Genomic DNA, 18,781 nt, shown 5'->3' with positions numbered 1-18,781 from the left:
TTGTATAGACATTCGTGAATGTAAAATTGGAAAAGAAAAAGCAGACGGTGGCTCCACGGGCCGGGGAGGGGGAGTTCGGCTCCGGAGTGCAGCGTGTGGGGAGGGGTAGTGACGCGGGAGCCTCCCCCTGTGCCGGCGGCAGGGAGGCCCAGGCCAACCGTGGCCAACGAGCTCATGCCTGAGGAGGTGCAAGGAGTGAGGCCACTTTTCCGCAGGCTGAAGACCAGGCCCTGGGCACCCGCTCAACGTGGACGTGCCCTGGGGCCCTGGGCAGAGAGGGCCTGCAGCTCGAGCAGCGGCCCGACTCAGAGGCAGGCTGGCCTGCTCGCCCCGCTGCAGGGACCTCACACTGCGGCCCCTGTGTCGATCCCGTGTCCCCCTCTGCAACACGCCCCGCCGTCCCACGCAGGGCCCACGCCAGCTGGACACAGAGGCACCACACACCGTACTCATTCTCCAAAGGCGGGGCAGGGGCTCACCCTGCCTGAGCGGTGTATCCACACTGGCCAGTGACCGCTATGACCGCGTCATCTCACCAGCACTCACCTGCTCCTTCGGAGCCAGATGCTGGGCAGGGGGCTGGGCCAGCTGTGGCCACTGCAGTCACAGACCCTGTCCCCACGGAGAGGAAGGTGCAATCCCACGTCTTCCCACCAGTGCCCGCCATCCTCCCAAAACCACAGGGCCAGGCCGCTCCTCTCCCCAAAGCGCTCTCAGGTGGGAGAGCCCAAGGGTCCTTTGACCCCGCCCGCCTCCCGGGCTGCCCTGTGAGCCAGCCGAGTCCGCAGCAGGCCGGGCAGGGACATCTGCACAGCAGATGGAGAACACACTGGGTGGGGCGTCGGGGTGGGGACGATTGGCTGGGGGACAGGTGAGCATGCGCCAGGCGCACAGCCCTGCTGAGCACTTCCCCCCGCACACCAGCTGTGCCAGGACCTGGCGCTGCAGCCCCGGGAGGCGCAGGGGGACCCCTGTCCCCTAGGGCCAGCCTCTTCGCAGGGCTGCAGAAGCCCACTGTGACCACCCCAGGCTTCTGGAGGGCAGCCCACATGGATGGAAGGAGAGCAGCCAGGCCTCCAGGGCCCCAGACACTCCCTGGGGTCTCTCCGGAAACCAGGGACTTGGTGAGCTTCCCCCCGACCCCACAGCAGGTCACACTCTCCCATCGTGGAGTCCCCCCAGGCCTGCTCCCTGTGGTCTGCACGGTCCCCCAGGGCAAGTGTGCACACACGCTCCCCTCCCAAGGCGGACACGGATCCCATGGCCACACAGCAGAGCTGCGCTACCCCCACTCCTGCACGCACGCTCAGTCCCCCCCACCAAGGGCTCTCCTGAAGCCCTGCTCACCTCCTGGACAGGACCCAGCTTCTGCTCAAGGGAAGAACTTCTTGTGTCTGCGCACCCCTGGAGATCAGCCTCGGCGGGGGGCAGGGGTGGGCAAGAGCCGTAACCAACAGGGGGCAGGGCAGACTTCGGGCACAATTTCCCGTGAAAACCACGCTGAGGGCTCCTCCCGGCCAGGGCCCGCCCACAAGCCAAGTCCCTTGGGGCCCGCACCCAGTGGCGCTGTATTTGCCATGGCTGTGAGGCGGTGACGCGCACAGACACACGCAGCCTGGAGTCTGAGAGGCAGACACACACCGGGATTTTGGAGGCATTTATACAAAAATACCGAGCGCGGCGTTCTTGCCGTCTGCACGTCGGCCACGGGCCCCACAAGTCGGACGCTCATGAGTGCACGTGGCTTTCTTCAGGAACAACAACCTTGGCCCAAGTTCTTAGAAGAAAACTATATTCTTTTTAAGAAAATGAAAATCTCCTCACATGAGAACTTAATTTAAGTCAGATCCTATCCTTTTGTTGTGGCGCCCAGGACCCAGTGCACACGGCCGGGGGCTTTCCCGGCCTCGAGCTCCCTCCGGACCCAGACCCGGGGCCGGCGGGGACTCTGAGGGGCAGGTGCGTCTTGGCCAGGCGTTGGGGGGGCACAGCCCCCCAGTCGGGGCCAGGGGAGTGAGCAGCGGGGTGGGAACTGTGGCTGACAAGGCTGAATCCCACAGCGCCCACAGGCCGGCCCCCCCAGTACCAAACAAGGCACCCACGGCCAGCCGACATGCACACATGCGCACACACACGTGCCGCCCACCGCCCCCTGCTTTCAGAGACACCCCAGAAATGCAGGCCCATCCATCCAGGGCCCCAGGCTCCCTCTGAACAGGGAGGCCACGGGGGCTGGGCTGAGGCCGCTGCCCGTCACCCACGTGTGCAGGGGGCATGCGGGGGTCTCAGGAGAGCCGGCCATGGGGGCGGGGGGAGACAGCAGGTCCCAGAGGAAAGCAACTGGAGGAGGCACAAACGGTGAATAAATAGAAGTAGCTTCACCGCGGGGGGCCGGCCCCCACGGACAGGACAGCAGCTGGGGGTGTGGGGAGCAGTGTGGGGTGGAGGCGGCCAGGCCCGCCATGACAGGGACCTGGGTCCCCGGCCAGCCCTTCCTCCACAGCCCTGCTCAGAGCTCTGTGACGTGCACTGCGGGCGAGGGCAGCGGGCCCGGCCGGAGGCGCCGCAGGTGGCAGCGGCGGCACAGCAGGTGGCCCTCCAGGGGGTAGCAGCGGCGTCCGTCCTCCCCGCTCAGCTGCAGCCCGCAGTCCTAGGGGAGAGCACAACCCGGGGCCCCGAGTGAGGAGGGAGCGGACGAGGGCTCGTGGGCGCAGGGCTGGGCAGTCACAGTCCCCGGAGACAGTGAGGACTGCGGCTGTCACCACCCCCGGCCACGCCTCCGAGGGAGGCTCAGGGCCCTGGGGCACACGCCCGGCTGGACAGAGTGCACACCGGCCAGGCATCTGCGGGCGGCGCCGGGCAGGGAAAGTGGACAAGAGGCCGCCACGCCGAGGTCCTTAACTGAAGCAGGGCGTTCCCCCAACTCAGCAGGGAAGGACCACTGGCTGAGCCCTGGAGCAGCAGAAGACGAAGGGGAGGAGCACCCCAAAGGAGGGTCCTCCAGGGGGTGCCCATCAAGTGTCCACCAGGCTCTCCTGACTGCAAACTGTGACCACAGGACAGAGAGAGGGCAAAGTGGCCTGCAGACCCCAGCTCCCACGCAGGGGTCCCCGGGGGGCGCCAGCACCACCAGCAGCCGGCTGCTCCCAGGCCCTCAGCATCAACCTCTTGAAAGGAGTGTGCCTGGCCACCCCGAGGGGACAGGGCAGTGCACAGGACAGCTGCATGGGCAGAGGCGCAGAGGCCGTGACTGCACGGGGTCGGGGGGGACTGGAGCCCCGCTGTTCCCCACCCTCCTCCTCTGCCCCCACCCGGCATCCTCGTCGGTTCTCTCCCTCCTGGGCTCGGTGACCCAACCCCCTCTCGCCCGTCCTCCTCTCCGTGGCCGCCTCGCCTCCAGCCATCCCCTAAATATCCGTGTTGTCAGGGCACCCCGGGCCCTCTGCCCCTGCGTGCCCTCTCTGGAAGACCCCCGCCCCCAGCTGCACCCTGCCATGAAGGAGCCGCAGGAGCTGGACGTCACCTCCCGCCTTCCGCGATGAGAACACAGCCAACCGCGTGACTCTCAGCCGCTCAATGGAAGCGAGGCAGGCTGGTAATCTCAGAGTGGGGTCAGCCTCACAGCACAACACGGTGGGCCACGGCTGGGACGCCGGCATCCCGGATCCGAGCCCCAGCTCAAATCCCACGGCTCCACTTCTGCTCCGGCTCCCTGCTATGGCCCGGGAAAGCAGTGGAGGATGACCCACTGGGAGACCCGGATGAAGTTCCAGGCTCCTGGCTTCTCTCTGGGCCAGCCCCAGCCGTTGCAGCCATTTGGGGAGTGAAACAACAGATGGAAGACTGATCTATTGTTTTCCCTTTCAAACACATTAAATAACTAAATCTTTAAAACAACATCTTTAAGAGAAGGTAGCCAATGAGAGGAGCCGTGCAGCTGCCCTGACCTGCCGCCTGCGGGGATTTCCCGGACTGCCGAGAGCTGGGGGTCAGTGCCAGTGGGGAGGGGCCCACCTGCCCACGACCCCCAAGCTCCCGCATCCATCAGCAGAGTCTCTGAGCCCCAGACCTCCCAACTGGGATGTCTGCAGCTTCGAGCACCTCATCCGCTCCCCGTCACCCCCATCACGGGCACCCCTAGCCCCCACCTCCCACGTCCACTCACCAGATCCTGTCCAACCCTTCCCCTGACCCAGAACCACGGTGTCCCGGGCCCCCACCCCACCCCGGCCGTGCCCTCTCCTCCGACTCAGTGCCTGCAGGGAGCGAGAACCTTTTTCTGAGATCCACATGCAATCCTGCGGTGTTTTCTGACGGTGCTCCCCTGCCCCCGGGGCAAAGTCCCACTCAGCTCCCGCACGCCCCTCCAACAACAGGACACCACACCTCCCCAGGACCTGCTGCTTCCACCGCCAAGTCAGGCCCTTCTCACCGCCTCCCCAGCTACCTCCTATTCAGCCGTCAGTCTCAGCTTGAGTCAGTCACCTCCTCCAGAAAGCCATCCTTGCTTTTCCAAGGCCCCCTGTGCTCCATCAGCCCTCCATAACAGCACGCAGCACCGTGTGGACATGGCTTTCCCTGACTACGGGGCCTGTCTGTTCTCTGCGTGTCCCGGTGCCTCACACACGGGGCAGTCAGTGAGTAGGAAACAGGGGCTGAGAGGACACACCCTGGGCAGAAGGGACAGGGCCCGCTGGGAAAGGAAAGGAAAGGCAGGACGGAGGTGATGCCATGGAGCAGGAGGAGGATTGGGGCGGAGGGCGGCAGCCCCGGGCCACGGAGGGAGGAGGCCGGGCAGGGCCGTCAGGCTTACCTCACAGTGGTAACACTCCACATGGTAGTCCCTGTCCATGGACACCACACGGATGGTCGTCTCACAGCCCTGTGGGGACACACGGGTTCACACACAACAGGCACGCAGGACTCGGGGTGAGCGGCGCGTGCGAGCACACGGCTGCACAACGGGGTCCCAGCACGGCAGCTGGGCATTCACGCCCAGGTGAGCCCTGACACGGGCCTGGACCGGGCATTGGTAGGCGCACACCACGCGTGCACCTGCCCTGGGGCACCTTCCCTGATCATAGCCGACAGCACCATGTGAGAGCTGGTGGGCGTCTGTGTGTTACGTCCACGCCTGCTTCCCTAGGCACACCAGCCACGGACACAACCAGCATGTGTGGGGAGACCCAGGGCCCCGGGCAGCCCCATGCTCATCTGCAGCGCCCCCACCCTTGGCCTGCACAGCTGAGCAGACCCAGCGATCAGCCCAGTGGTGGAGCATGGGGCTGAGGGTGGTAGGCGGAGTGCTGGGTGACAGAGGCCACCATGTCCTGCTGACTCATGCCAGGGGCACCTGCCCCCACGGGCATGGGCCCAACGGACGCCCCATGCCTCTGAGGGTTACAGAGCCACAGCGGCCGCTCTTCCCTCCCATCGTGGCCCAAAACCTGGGGCCGGCGACTGCTTCCTACCTGTGCAGGGAGGATAGGACGGGCACAGGAGGCACATTTTGGTGCGAAAACCCTGGAAGAAAAAGGAAACCAGCAGTGACTGGCTGAGCGACCAGAGACAGAGGGCACAAGGACAGGTCCTCCCACAGTGGTCCCGGGACAAGGGCCGAGCATCAGGCCCACTCTCCCGGTGTGGGTGGGCAGGTGCCATTTCCACCAGGCCTTCTTGGTGCTGGCCTTCCCCCTGGCTCCCTGTCAACCTGGGCCCCTCACCTCCTCCAGGATGGCCACCTGTCTCCCTCATGCTTCCCACGTGATCCTTGCCCCCGATGCCTGCCAGACCTGCCTCCACCCTGACTACCAGGCTGTGTGCCTGACTCTAACCCTTTACCAGACAGCAGCCCAGGATCAGAGCCCGGAGCCACGGCCAGGGAGGTGGGTCAGCTGCCTAGCTGGGCAGCAGACAGGCAAGAGAAAGGGTCTGCAGAGGCATCGCCCCCACCCCCTCCTCCAGGCAGAAGAGGCCCGGCCCGGCCCTGGGAGCGGGCAGGGCAGGGCAGGGCAGGCAGGAGGCCCCCACCTCAAGGAGGCTGGCGCTGAAGCACCTGAGACAGGGGCTCTGGGCCCCGCCCCGAGCACAGTGCCCGGGGGAGGCAGGAGGGAAGAGGCCAGGACGGACAGCAGGGCCGTGGTGCCCGCGACTCACGTGTGGTAGTCCCTGACGCAGTAGATGTTGCTCTCCGCGTCCACCGTGAAGGGCACCCCGTCCAGGCACTCGTTGCACACGGAGCACCGGAAGCAGCCCGGGTGGTAGGACTTGCCCAGGGCCTGCAGGATCTGGGGGTGGAGGTGCTGCCAGGTCAGCCTGGGAGGCAGGCTCCGCTCAGCTCCCCAGCTCTGCCCGCGGCCCAGGGGCTCTGGGAGGCCGGGGAGGGTCTCACCATCTCCATGATGAGGTGTCCACACACGCTGCACTTGTCAGCCGTTTGCTGGAACCCGGAGTACTGGGAGGGACACAGGAGCCGGGGTGGCGTGTGACCAGGGGGCTCTCGCTGCCCGGCCAGCACCTGCCCCCGGCCTGCTCCCGCGGGCAGGGCGCGGACTCACCAGGAAGTCCTCCTGGCAGTACACCTTCTCGCCCACGCTGTAGAAGGCCTTCCCGCGGAGCCGGCGCCCTGCAGGGACGGGGTCAGAGGGGGCCTGGAGCTGCAGCCAGGGGAGAAGCCCGGCTCCCTTCTCTCCGCACGCTCCCCGCTCCCCGGCAGAGAAGCTGCGTGATGCAATGTGTTTATAATAATAAACATTTCAAAGAAACAATGCAACGACCCATGAGAGAACACAAGGGAGAACCATGGCAGGAAGCGCATCTAGGAGGAGCTGCCTTCCAGATGGACACGGAGGGGCCGGCATCGTGGCTCAGCGCCAGTTCCAGTCCCGGCTGCTCCACCTCCAATTCAGCTCCCTGCTAATGCGCCTGGGAAAGCAGCAGAATATGGCCCATGTGCTTGGGCCCCTGCACCCAGGTAGGAGACCCGGAAAAACCTCCTGATTTCAGCCAGCCTGGCCCAGCCCCAGCGAACGGAAGATCTCTCTCTCTGGAACTCTGTTTTTAAAATCAAATAAAAATAATCTTAAAAAAAGAAATTGGGGCTAGCACTGTGGTGTAGTGGGTAAAGCCACTGCCTGCAGTGCCAGCATCCCCTATGGACGCCGGTTCGAGTCCTGGCTGCTCCACTTCCCATCTAGCTCCCTGCTAATATGCTTGGGAAAGCAGAGGAAGATGGCTCAAGTGCTTGGGCCCCTGCACCCACGTGGGAGACCTGGAAGAAGCTCCTGGCTCCTGGTTTTGGCCTTGCCCAGTCCTGGCCATTGCGGCCATTCAGGGAGTGGACCAATGGATGGAAGACCTCTCTGTCTCTGCCTCTCCCTCTCTGTAACTCTTCCAAATAATTAAATAAATCTTTAAACAAAAAAAGGAAGAAATTATATTTCTCACCTTTAGAAACACTTTTTAAAATCAGACTAGGGAAAAATATTCACAAAACATACATTTGACAGACAATTTGTACTCAGAATATACAAGAGAACTTCAAAAAGTTCGTGGAAAATGACAATTATGAAAAATTATGCATGGACATAGGGGTGTGTGTAAGTTCCTCCGCCTCAGTAACTGAAAGACAAATAAATAACCCCAATTAAAAAAAAAAAAATGGGCAAAAGCCTCCATCTGACTTCACAGAGGAAGATGTGTGAGGCCTGGTCAGGAAGTAAACAGAAACACTTAGCCTCGCAAGTCACCAGGGAAATGCAGATTAGAACCACAATCCCCCTTCTACCCATTAGAATGGCTAAAATTAAAAAGACTGAAATACTGATCGTTGGGAAATATGTGGGACAACTCAACTCCCGCTCGCTCCCATCGGGAAAGTAAAACGGCACAACCCAGCCCTTCTGGACAAGAGTCTGGCAGTTTCTTATAAAGTTAAACATACATTCGCCCTCTGACCCAGAAATTCCACTCCTCGGGCTTTACCCAAGAGAAATGAAAACACGCGTCCAAAGAGGAGCTCCACAAGAAAGCTCACAGCCCCATCTGGGATCTGAGTATCCACGCCCGACGACGGCCCGTTCTCCGGATGCATCTCTAGTCAGCAGTATCGAGGGGGAGCTGACGACACCTGCAGCAGCGCGGGGCAGAGCCGACCAGCCCCAAGGAGCAGACTAGGGAACACGTCCAGATCAAGTTCCCGAACCGGCAACTCGACCCTGCAGGGTGAGAAGTCACTTCGCAAGCTGGGCAGCCATGGCGGGGGTCCACTTACAGGGGGCAAGGTGGGTGTCACCTGAGTGTTTAAAGACAAAGAGCAACTGGAGGGGCCAGCACCATGGAGTGGGCTAAGCCACCATTTGCGATGCCAGGATCCCATACTGCACTGCTGGTTCAAGTGTGGCTCCCTGCTAATGTGCCTGGCAAAGCAGCAAAAGATGGTCCAAGCGCCTGGGTGCCTGCCACCCACATGGGAGACCTGGATGGAGCCTGGGCCAGCCCTGGCTGTCACAGCCATTTAGGGAGTGAACCAGTGGATGGAAGTTCTCTCTCTCTCTCTGTCACTTAGATTAGATAGATACATACATAGATAGAGTTTAAATAAGTCTTTTAAAAAGAAGGAAAGAAAACAGATCAGGAACATCTTGTGCCGAGAATACAGAAGCACTCAAAGACTGAAGGGGGCAAACCGGAGGGGCACAGGAGTCAACTTGAGGGGACCTGACCTGGACAAAACTGGGACACAGTGTGCAGCACACAGAACACCAATGACCACACACGCGGCAGGGACACAAGGCCCCGAGCGTGTAGGAGCGCCCGCAGACACCGATGACCACACACGCGGCAGGGACACAAGGCCCCGAGCGTGTAGGAGCGCCCGCAGACACCGATGACCACACACGCGGCAGGGACACAAGGCCCCGAGCGTGTAGGAGCGCCCGCAGACACCGATGACCACACACGCGGCAGGGACACAAGGCCCCGAGCGTGTAGGAGCGCCCGCAGAACACAGATATCGGATCCCATTCAGCGTCTGAATTGCCTCAACTTAATTTTTTTTATTTTGATTTTCTAACTGATACTTTATTTGAACTTACTGATGGGCTACAGTATTTTTAGCGGGGGAGCTACAATATTATAACCCAGTACATGTATACAATATGTAATTATCACAATTTAACTGTTATTAAGAGAAACTTAAAACTTTCTTTAAAATTTTTAAAGTATTCCTTGTCTCTCCCACCCTCTTTTTTTTTTTTTTTAAAGATTTATTTATCTATTTGAAAGGTAGAGTTACAGAGAGGCAGAAGCAGAGAGAGAGAGATAAGTCTTCCATCTGCTGGTTCACTCCCCAGATGGCCGCAATGGCTGGAGCTGGACTGATCCAAAGCCAGGAGCTTCTTCCGGGTCTCCCACATGGGTGCAGGGGCCCAAGACTTGGGCCATCTTCTAGTGCTTTCCAGGCCACAGCAGAGCTGGGTCGGAAGAGGAGCAGCCGGGTCTCAACTGCACTGCAGCTTTACCCACTAAGCCACAGCACCGGCCCCTCCCTCTCTTTGACTGTGGAAGGGGTTGGGGGAGAAAGGGGCTGGCACGGTGGTACAAGGGGTTAAGCCTCTGCTTGTGACACTGGCATCCCATATGAGTACCACTTTGAGTCCTGGCTGCTCCATTTCCCATCCAGCTCCCTGCTAATGCGCCTGGGAAAGCAGTGGAAGATGGCCCAAGTGTTTAGGCCCCTGCACCCACATGGGAGACCTGGATGGAGTTCCAGGCTCCTGGCTTCAGCCTGGCCCAGCCCTGGCTGTTGCACTCATCTGGGGAATGAACCAGCAAATGGAAGACCTCTCTCTCTCTCTCTCTCTAACTTTGGCCTTTCAAATAAAAAAAGAAGAAAAGCAAAAGACAAAGACAAAGCACTCCCCTAGGAGATGTATTCTCACCATAAACCTGAACAAATTAGACTTTCACATTCAAAACTACAGGTGCAGGCGCGGCAGCACAGAGGGTCAGCATCGTCTGTCCCCCACGCAGGGGCCTGGAAGAACACCTGACACAGCCAGACAGCTGAGGGCAAGCAGCCGGAAGATACGACAGAGCAAGGCGTGCAAGGAGGGAAACTCAAAGGAAAGCCGCAGACTGCGGAAAACGCGGAATGACGCAGATTGCTGGCCCGGCGTGGAACACTGTTTACAAAGTTGCTGTCACGGCCCACATGAGACACCGGATTCCACAGGGCCAGAGGGAAGCAGACGTCTGAAACCCACACAGCAGGAAGTGCGGAATCTGCTGATTAGAGAGCCGGGTATCGGAGAGAAACCTGCAGCGGTGCCTTCCACGGCACAGAACGTCACAGTGCTTCACTCAGATAGCTAAACACGCCCCTGGGGCGCCGGGCCTGCAGCAACAGTGGGGAAATCCACGGGGGATTTGGGATCGTGGCTGCTTCTTTACTTTTTATTATTTTGTCCAGGTTAAATGACAACATTTTCAGCTTACATTGTGTCTAACATTGGGAGGAAAAGACTAATTACAGGAAAAAGGAGTCCCAGCCCTCTGCGTGTCCAGGCACAAGGTCCTCACGGGCTCCCACCCCTCCCAAGCAGCCGAGTGACATCAGCACCCTGCAGAGACAGGACGAAGGTGCCCAAGCTGATGACCAGCAAGGCAGCCGGTCCCCGGGGCAGCCAGCTAAGGGCTCCGCAGTGGCCCGGCAGCTCCCTCTCCAGGCCCCAGGGGTCTCCTGGTGCCTGTGCGTGGGAATGCAGTACAAGGCATGCAAAGGGCCTGGGGTAGAGGCCACCTACCACAGGAGTCACAGGTGAAGCAGTCGGTGTGGTACAGGCTCCCCATGGCCTGGCACGCCTGCCTCGCTCCGTAGATGCCAAGCCCACACTTGATGCAAATGCCTAGGAGAGGAGGAGGGAGCAGTGGTTAGTGCCCTAGATGCTGAGGCAGATGTGCAGCCTGTGCCCAGGGCTGAGGCTGTCCCCCGCCTGACTCAGGCCACCTGATCCCCCAGGCTGACGTCACTCGGTGGGTAATGACCAGCATGGGCCCTCAAGGGTCCCTGCTGCTTCGGGTTTGCCATTGGCTGGCGTCTGAGGGTGTGGAGAGCTTCATGGAGCACTGAGAACAGAGTCAGAGCTAACGGAAGCCCTACGTCTTAGCTATTCCGACATACAACGTGCTACAAAAGGTTTGTGGAAAAAAGAAACGGAAAGGTAAGCTTGTCATGGTGCAAAACAATTTCGGAATCCACGCGCAGGAAAGCTCATGGGACGCGTGCAAGATGGAAACACCACACGTGCACTTCAAAATTTTTGTGCCAAAATAAATTGATCTCGTTTTAAATCCGAAAAGCAGACGGACAGAGATCTCCCCTCGGCTGGCTCACTCCCCAGGTGCCCACGGCAGCCAGGGCAGGACCACGCGGAAGCAGAAGCTGGGTACTCAATCTGGGTTTTGCGCCACAGATAGCAGGGGGCTGGGGACTTGAGCCACCACCACGGCCTCGCAGCGTCAGCAGGAAGCTGGACCAGGCAGCAGAGCCAGGACTCACCGCGACGTCCACGCGGGATGTGGACGTCTCAACCGGCACCTCAGCCACGGCACCACGCTCACCCCAGACCTACCGCTACTTCCATTTTCCCACACTTTCTGAAGCGCTCTCGTATTCAGACCGAGAAAGGTAATCTAAGCCCCTTTATCTGTGATCTGCTCTCAAACTGAAGGAAAATCCTTTTTGCTCTCTGTGGACCAAATCCTATATTCTTCAAAAGAAAAAACAAATGCATCTTTCCTGGCCCAGACACACAGAATGACAAACAGCCTGCGGCAGTCACCACCAGGTGCCTCCGCTCTCGGCTGTCAGTGCCCACAATGATGCCTGGCACCTGGCCAGTCCACAGCGCATGTGCGTCCCTGCCCTCAGGGGCCCGCACGCCGGACACTCCGCCAATGGCAGCTGCACACCACGTCAGGTGTGAACAAGTGCTTCGGAGGTAGGTGAGGCTGATTAAAAACACTCAAGAGGGAGGCCGGCACCGCGGCTCACTAGGCTAATCCTCCACCTGTGGCGCCAGCACCCTGGGTTCTAGTCCCGGTCGGGGCACCGGATTCTGTCCCGGTTGCCCTTCTTCCAGGCCAGCTCTCTGCTGTGGCCCAGGAGTGCAGTGGAGGATGGCCCAAGTCCTAGTCCCTGCACCTGCACAGGAGACCACCTGCACCTGGCTCCTGGCTTCGGATCAGCACGATGCGCCGGCCGCGGTGCGCTGGCCACAGTGCACCGGCCACGGCGGCCATTGGAGGGTGAACCAACGGCAGAGGAAGACCTTTCTCTCTGTCTCTCTCTCTCACTGTCCACTCTGCTTGTCAAAACACACACACACACACACACACACACACATACATACACACACACACGAGGGGCCGAGGGGCCGGTGCTGTGGCCTAGCGGGTAAGGCCACTGCCTGCAGTGCCGGCATCCCATATGGACACTGGTTTGAGTTCCAGCTGCTCTGCTTCCAATCCAGCTCCCTGCTATGGCCTGGGAAGGCAGTGGAAGATGGCCCAAGTGCTTGGGCCCCTGCACCTGTGTGGGAGACCCAGAAGAAGCTCCTGGCTCCTGGTTGCCGATCAGCACAGCTCCGGCCATTGCGGCCAGCTGGGGAGTGAACCAGTGGATGGAAGACAATCTCTCTCTCTCTCTCTCTGCCTTTCCTTCTCTGTGTAACTCTTTACTTTCAAGTAAATAAATAAATCTTTATTTAAAAAAAAAAACCATGCACAGAGTGTGCAGTGGCTTTAACTTTTTATTTTTTCACTTGAGAGAGTGAGCGCTCCTACCCACCAGTTCACTCCCCCAGTGTCTGCAACGGCGAGGACTGGGGCCAGGAGCCGGAAACCCAATCCAGGTCTCCCACGGGAGTGGCTGGAGGGTGGCAGAAACCAAACTACATGAGCCTCCCAGGGTCTGCGTTAGTAAATTGCTCGAGTCGGGAGCCAGGGCCAGTTCTTGAATCCAGGCGCTGTGATGTCTAAAGTGGGCAACTGAACCAGGAGGCCAAATGCCCACCCCTGGGGTAGGGTATGTGATCTTTAAATGGGGTGCCAGGAAGGCCCCACAAACAGGCTGACATTTCAGCAAAGGCCTTAAGGAGACACCCGAGGAATGCTGCTTTGCAGACATCTGGGGTTACTAAAACCGGGGACCCTGCAGCGGGAGAGCAGGTGCTCGGCAGACGGGGGAGGGGTGGGGAGGGGCAGAGTGACCAGCAACACCAGGGAAGGCCTGGCTCCATTCCAGGGCGTTCCCTGGCCAGCACTCCCAGGGACGCAGCCAGCAGGCAGCCAGCCCGGACATCACAGGTCCCCTTCACGGAGCAGCCTGGGTCTCCCAGGCCCCGTGGCCTTCACCCGCCCTCTGGACCCTAAATCTTCAGCTGCTCTAGGAGCTGCCGCCCACCCCGCCCCCTCCCTTTCTCCCAGACCTCCTTCCTCATAAAACCAGTCTCTCCAGCCCTCCGGCATTAGCAACCCCATGCAGCCCTCTCTTCAGGGAAGCAAGCAGCCTGCTGCACACCTGGTCGTCTCCTACCTGTCCACGTCTGTGCACCTGCCACGCTGATCTTGCTGGACGGGGCATCCCTGCCTCTCTGGCTCCCAGGGGACCACCTGCACCTGCACCTGCCTTTCTGAGTCTTCTCCCCTCACTGCCTGGGCCTCCCACAGGGGAGGCAGGGCCAGCTCAGATGCCCTCACAACCAGGCAGGAAAGTCACAGAGGCCTGGTGAGCACTCCGGTGACTGCAGAGGTGGTGGCCACGTCTCAGCTCCGCAGACAGCTCCTGGGCAGGAAGGCGGGCCCACGAGCACCGCCAGAGACCCTAACAATGTCTCAGGAAAAGCTGGAAACCCAGCTGCGTCTGTGAACTCCTTGAAGACTGAAATTCAGCACTAACTTAGATGTGGAGGCCAAACCAACCCTGCCTGGCGCTCCCCACCCCTCACTCGCCTGGGCTCTGCCAGTCTCATCCTGAGAAATCACTCCACCTCCAAGATGGCCCAGGGAACAGCCCCAGGTCCCCCCAAAGCTGCTCTTACGTGAGGTCTCCCGGCCACACATCCGGGTACTGTGTTCTGTGCATGGGGCCCGGGGAACATGAAGCCTGCCCTCTGCTGCCTCATCCTGACTTCACCCCTCCCTCCTCACACCAGCCTCATGCAAACAGATGCCCCCAGCGCCTGCTCACTGGGCCCTGGCCCAGCCCTCAATAACCCAGCCCCCAGACTGCGGCCAGAGTGGCGGCGCTGAAGTGAAAGTGGGGTTCCAGTCCCGGCTGCTCCACTTCCAATCCAGCTCTCTGCTACGGCCTGGGAAAGCAGCAGAAGATGGCCCAAGTCCTTGGGCCCCTACACCACGAATCGGCCCAGTTCTGGCCGTTGCAGCCATCTGGGGAGTGAACCAGTGGACAGAAGACCTCTCTCTCAAATAAATAAATATTAAAAAAAAAAAAAAAAAGTGAAAAGTGGAGTTGCAGCTGCTACTTGAGACTCCCATATCTCACACTGGGGGCCTGGGATGAGTCCCACCTCCACTTGTGATCCAGCTTCCTGCTGATGCACACACTGAGGCTCAAGTACTGGAGTCCCTGTCACCCCCATGGATACCCGGATGGAGTTCCAGGCGCCCGGCTTTGGCCTGGCCCAGTCCTGGCTGTTGCAAGCACTGGGGAAGTAAATCAGTGGATAAAAGATACCTCTCCCTGTCACTCTGCACTCCGTCCTCACACCCTCACTCTTGTCCACCAGTACCGCAAACCCAACCTTGGCATTTCCCTGAGTTGCCTGCGGGACACAGCACAGGGGGACGGGCGAGGGGGCGGCTCTCTCCTCAATGACCAGCTCCTTAGCTGTGTTTGCTTTTTCTCTAACTATTGCTTTCACCACCTGGACCAAAACACAGGGGAGGTGGCGGTGCACCAGGGAAAGGGGGCAGGAGAGCCAGCTCCACTCCATGCAAACAGCCGTGAGAGCCCGCTGGGAGTCCCTGTGTCCGGCACAGGAGCTGGGCTGGACAAGCGGGAGCGGAGAGCAGGTGCTGAGGGGGAACTGGAAGGTGCGTGAGCAAAGACAGACGGATCTCAGCTCTCAGTGAGCAGAAAGGGCTGAGGGACTTGGGGCGGGAGCTTGGGTTTTGCATTTGTTTATCGTGGGAGGCCCCTGCATGTTTACAGCCAAAGGAAAGGGCCAATGGGAAGACGGAGCTGAAGATGGAGGAAGTGAGGCAGGAGAGGGAGGCTGGCCGTGTACTGGAGAGAGCCCGCCAGCAAGGATGGGGAGGCCACTGGCTGCTACGGCTGACCTCGGAATTCTGAAGGGGGCAGACGGCAAGGCTGGGTCGGAGGAGAAGACGGCTGTGCAGAGAATAAAAGGGGAACCCCCCCAAAGGCTCAGGTGGAGCCGGCACCTCTGCAGGGTCCCGGGGCTTCCTCAGAGCCCAGCGTGGCCCAGACAGGGTGGCTGCAGCCCTGACTTGGGGCAGGCTTCTGCTGGGCCACTCGAGGTGGCAGAGGTGCTGGGCACGGGGAAGAGAAGCAAAAGCAGGGTGTGGCCCTGAGAGGGGGCGGCTGGAGAGAGGGCAGGGAGGTCACCACAGCCGGCCTGAGGCTGAGGGCCGGCTCCGGGTGGCAGACGCTGTTGGGCGTGGGGTGGTTCCAAAGACATCAATGACTGGCACAGGGCAGCCAGGGCAGCTGGTACCCAGCCGGCCAGCGAGAGGAAGGGACGAGGGGCCCTCAGTGGCTGAGGATGGGTTCACGTCACCTTCAGACTTCCTTCCTGGTCCCCAGACTGGACATAACCGCTGTTACAGCTCACAGGAGCCCGAGCGTGTCAGAATCGCATCATTCCACTCTAAGTTGCCCGAGTTTTTAAAAACAGGGTAAATGTCACTTAAACCTCAACTTCTGGCTTCTCAGGTGGAAAAAAAAAAACAACAGCAAACACCCACTGAATCACTGTGGCACGTCCCACGTGGCCCCGAGGGCCCAGCTGAGCACACACCCCACCACCCCCGGGGGTCTCTGACCCCTTCACTTCCACCACCACCTGCCTGGGACCCGCCACAACCACTTCGCATACACCCCGAGTGGCCCTGCAAGGCGCAGCTGCTCTTCCTCCAGGGCACGGGCACGGGTCCCCTCCAGAAGACAACCCTAGCACCTGCCCGCTAAGTCCCCAGGCCACCTGCTGGCGGCCACCACACTGCCCAAACCATAACCCCCCACCCCGCACCCCTCACGTGGGGGGTGCTTCCCATCCCAAAGGCAGGCTGACCCCCAACGTAGACCCTGGGGCTGCAGCCCCTGGCAAGGGAGGGACAACCTGACATCTCTCTGGCAGGAGTGCCCACCTAAACCTGCCGCATGGGCTGGATCGGCCTGGAAGACGCCAACCCCGGGACATTCTCAGTCCCAGGCCCCTTCAGAGCCTCACCTGTTTGCTTTGCTTGCTTATCAAAAGCGCTCTCCCCAGCCCCGGCCCCGGCCCTAAGGGACAGAGTTGTCCACGGGACTGGAGACCAGACGGGGGCGGGCTGTGAGGCTGCTGGGCTTTGCAAATCCGTCTGAGGCAGGAATCCCTTCTCCCATATCCCAGTGCGCACAGCACAGCCAGGAGCCAGGGCCGCCCGCGTCCACCCGACGGCCGGGGCTGGCCGAGCGCCTCTGCTGACCTCGCAGCAGCACGGGGCAGGACGAGCAGAGGCAGGTGCCACGGTCGGAATCGGCTCGCCCTGCCAGTCACCTGCCTTCTCTTCTCTCTAAGCCGGGAACAGTTGTGCACCTCTGCGCTGGGCACCCGGCGCGAAGCCGCCGCTGTTGGAAACCAACCCTTAAGGCCTGGCGGGTCCCAGCCGCGCCTTCCTGGTCCCGGCCCCTTCCAGAGTCAAGCCCCACGCCGTCCACCCTAGCTCGCTCACCGAAGTAGTCCCGCGCCGTGCGTGCCTCCAGCGCCCGCTCCAGCTCCCGGGTGAGCGCCTCCAGTCGCCGCTCGGCCGCACTCGCGCCGCTCTCCCGGCCCGGCGGCAGCGGCAGCGAAGGCAGAGGGAAGGGGGCCGGCCCCGCGGGCTCCGGGGAGCGAGCCGGCGCGGGGCCGGCGCCAGGCAGCAGCAGGTCGGCGTAGGCGCCGGCGGAGCCGCGGGAGCCGAGACTGGACACGCTGGAGCGGGCGCTGCCCCCCGACGGCGGCCCGGGGCCGGGACGCAGGTCCGAGCGGCCGGAGCGCGGGCTGCCGTGGCGCTGATCGTAGCCGAGGCTGATACCACTGGAGCGCGCGCTGCCGCCGCCGCCACCGCCGCCGCCGCCGCCGTCGGAGCCCTCCAGGCTAGCCCGCGGGCTGCCTGCCGGCTGCGCGCTGAGCTCCGGGGCCGCCGCGCGCCGGGGGCCCCTCTCCGCGCGGCTCGGTCCGTCCGCCCCAGCCTCGGGGCCAACGCCGCCGCCGCCGCCCTTCCCTCTGCGGCCCAGCGCTGGCGCCGCCTCGTCTCCCGGCCCGGGCCTCGGCCCCCGCCGCCCGCGGCCCGGAGAGTCGCCGCCGGACTCTGGCTCCCGCTCCCGCAGGGCCAGCCCGGCCAGGAGCAGGGCCGCCTCGTCCGCGGCCGCCCGGGAGCGCTGCATGGCCCGGCCCGGCCCGCCGGCCCCGGCGCGTCACCTCCGCCTCCGCTTCCCGCCGCCGCTCCGGCCGCGCCGCCGCATCGTCCGCCCGAAGCCCGGAGCCCGCCCCGGGACCCCTGGGCGCGGGGCGGGGCGGGGCCGGCGCCGGGGCCGGGGTCGCTGCGCCGGCCACGCGCGGGCCGGGGGACGCGGCGCTGCGGCCGGTGGCGCGCGCGGCGGAGGAATGTGCGCTCCGAGGCGCCGGGCCGCGCCCCCTCCCCTCCCGGGCCGCGCCGGGGGCGGAGGGACTCCTTTGCGGGGGCAGGAATGCGAGGAAGGAGACGGCGCTGCGGCCTCTGGAATGTGGGGGGAGTGGCGGCGGCGGAGCCGCGGTGTCCGCGCGGCGCCGGGAGCCCTCTGGGGCGCGGAGGCTGGGCCCGGGCGCCGGGGCGGGCAGCTGCGAGGCGGCCCCCGGGTGGCAGAACTGCGGCCTAGGAGGGGGTCCGCGGCGCGCCCGCGGAGATTTGCGCCGTCGGCGGCGCTGCCCACATCCTGCCCCATCCTTCTCGGCCCTCTGAAGGCCACCGTGCGGCTCGCGCAGCGGCGCCCTCGGGACCTGGCGTGACCCCGCGGCTCGTGGCCGGGGGCCGGGGCCCTGTGGCAGCCGGGGCCCTACCTGGCGGGCGGGGAAGGCGCGGGCGCGGGCGGCCGGGGGCGTGGCTGGGGACTGGTCCTGGGGCGAGGTTGCCGGCGGCGCAGGCCCGAAGCAGGGCCTGAGGCTCGGAGTGGCCGGCGTGGCCGTCACCTCGAGATGCGAGGGCGCCTGCCTGCGAGGCTCCGGAAACCCCTGCCGCGGCCGCAGTTCCCGCGTCACGGCTGACCAGGGCTTTGTCCCCAAAGCATGGGCGACGAAACCCTTGTCAGCCATTCCCAACGACCCGAGAAGGGGAGAAAGGCCCTGGTGCCTCGGGAACGGCCTTGGGTGGAGGAGCGCTCCCCGCAGGCCCAGCGGGAAGGCAGCGAGGGGCGCTCTCCTGGCCGGCGGTGGCGCGGGGCCGGGGTCAGCGTTGTAGGGAGCGGATATCCAGGGGAACCACCTCTCCCTCTCTGCTGAGAAAGCAGCTCACATTT

The 18,781-nt window shown here is 62.4% G+C and overlaps 1 protein-coding gene across 4 annotated transcripts in view; it reads right to left on the bottom strand.

Annotated features, from left to right (window-relative positions):
- The window catches only part of WTIP (WT1 interacting protein), a 28,483-nt gene extending 9,968 nt beyond the window's left edge, over positions 1-18,515 (bottom strand). Inside the window, exons 1-8 of one of the 4 annotated variants that reach the window (XR_016224730.1) lie at positions 16,981-18,491; positions 10,806-10,907; positions 6,558-6,720; positions 6,392-6,454; positions 6,157-6,287; positions 5,472-5,523; positions 4,814-4,882; positions 1,622-2,650 (exon numbers count right to left, since the gene is read on the bottom strand). Coding sequence is in view for 2 of the 4 variants with exons in the window: in XM_070063227.2 (XP_069919328.2) it covers positions 2,510-2,650; positions 4,814-4,882; positions 5,472-5,523; positions 6,157-6,287; positions 6,392-6,454; positions 6,558-6,625; positions 10,806-10,907; positions 16,981-17,674 (1,320 nt within the window). In the remaining 2 variants the exon portion in view is untranslated. Of the gene's footprint in view, positions 1-1,621; positions 2,651-4,813; positions 4,883-5,471; positions 5,524-6,156; positions 6,288-6,390; positions 6,455-6,557; positions 6,721-7,983; positions 8,217-10,805; positions 10,908-16,980 lie in introns of those variants that run through there. The other 3 variants (XM_070063227.2, XM_089319139.1, XR_016224731.1) reach the window with 3 other exon arrangements.
- Positions 18,516-18,781: the final 266 nt, after the last annotated feature.

The sequence above is a fragment of the Oryctolagus cuniculus genome, chromosome 18 (genome assembly GCF_051225735.1).
Source record: "Oryctolagus cuniculus isolate XC-2025 breed Fujian yellow rabbit chromosome 18, ASM5122573v1, whole genome shotgun sequence".
Taxonomy (NCBI): domain Eukaryota; kingdom Metazoa; phylum Chordata; class Mammalia; order Lagomorpha; family Leporidae; genus Oryctolagus; species Oryctolagus cuniculus.
The sequence above is the reverse complement of the archived record's forward strand: the minus strand, read 5'-3'. Positions and strand labels throughout refer to the sequence as shown.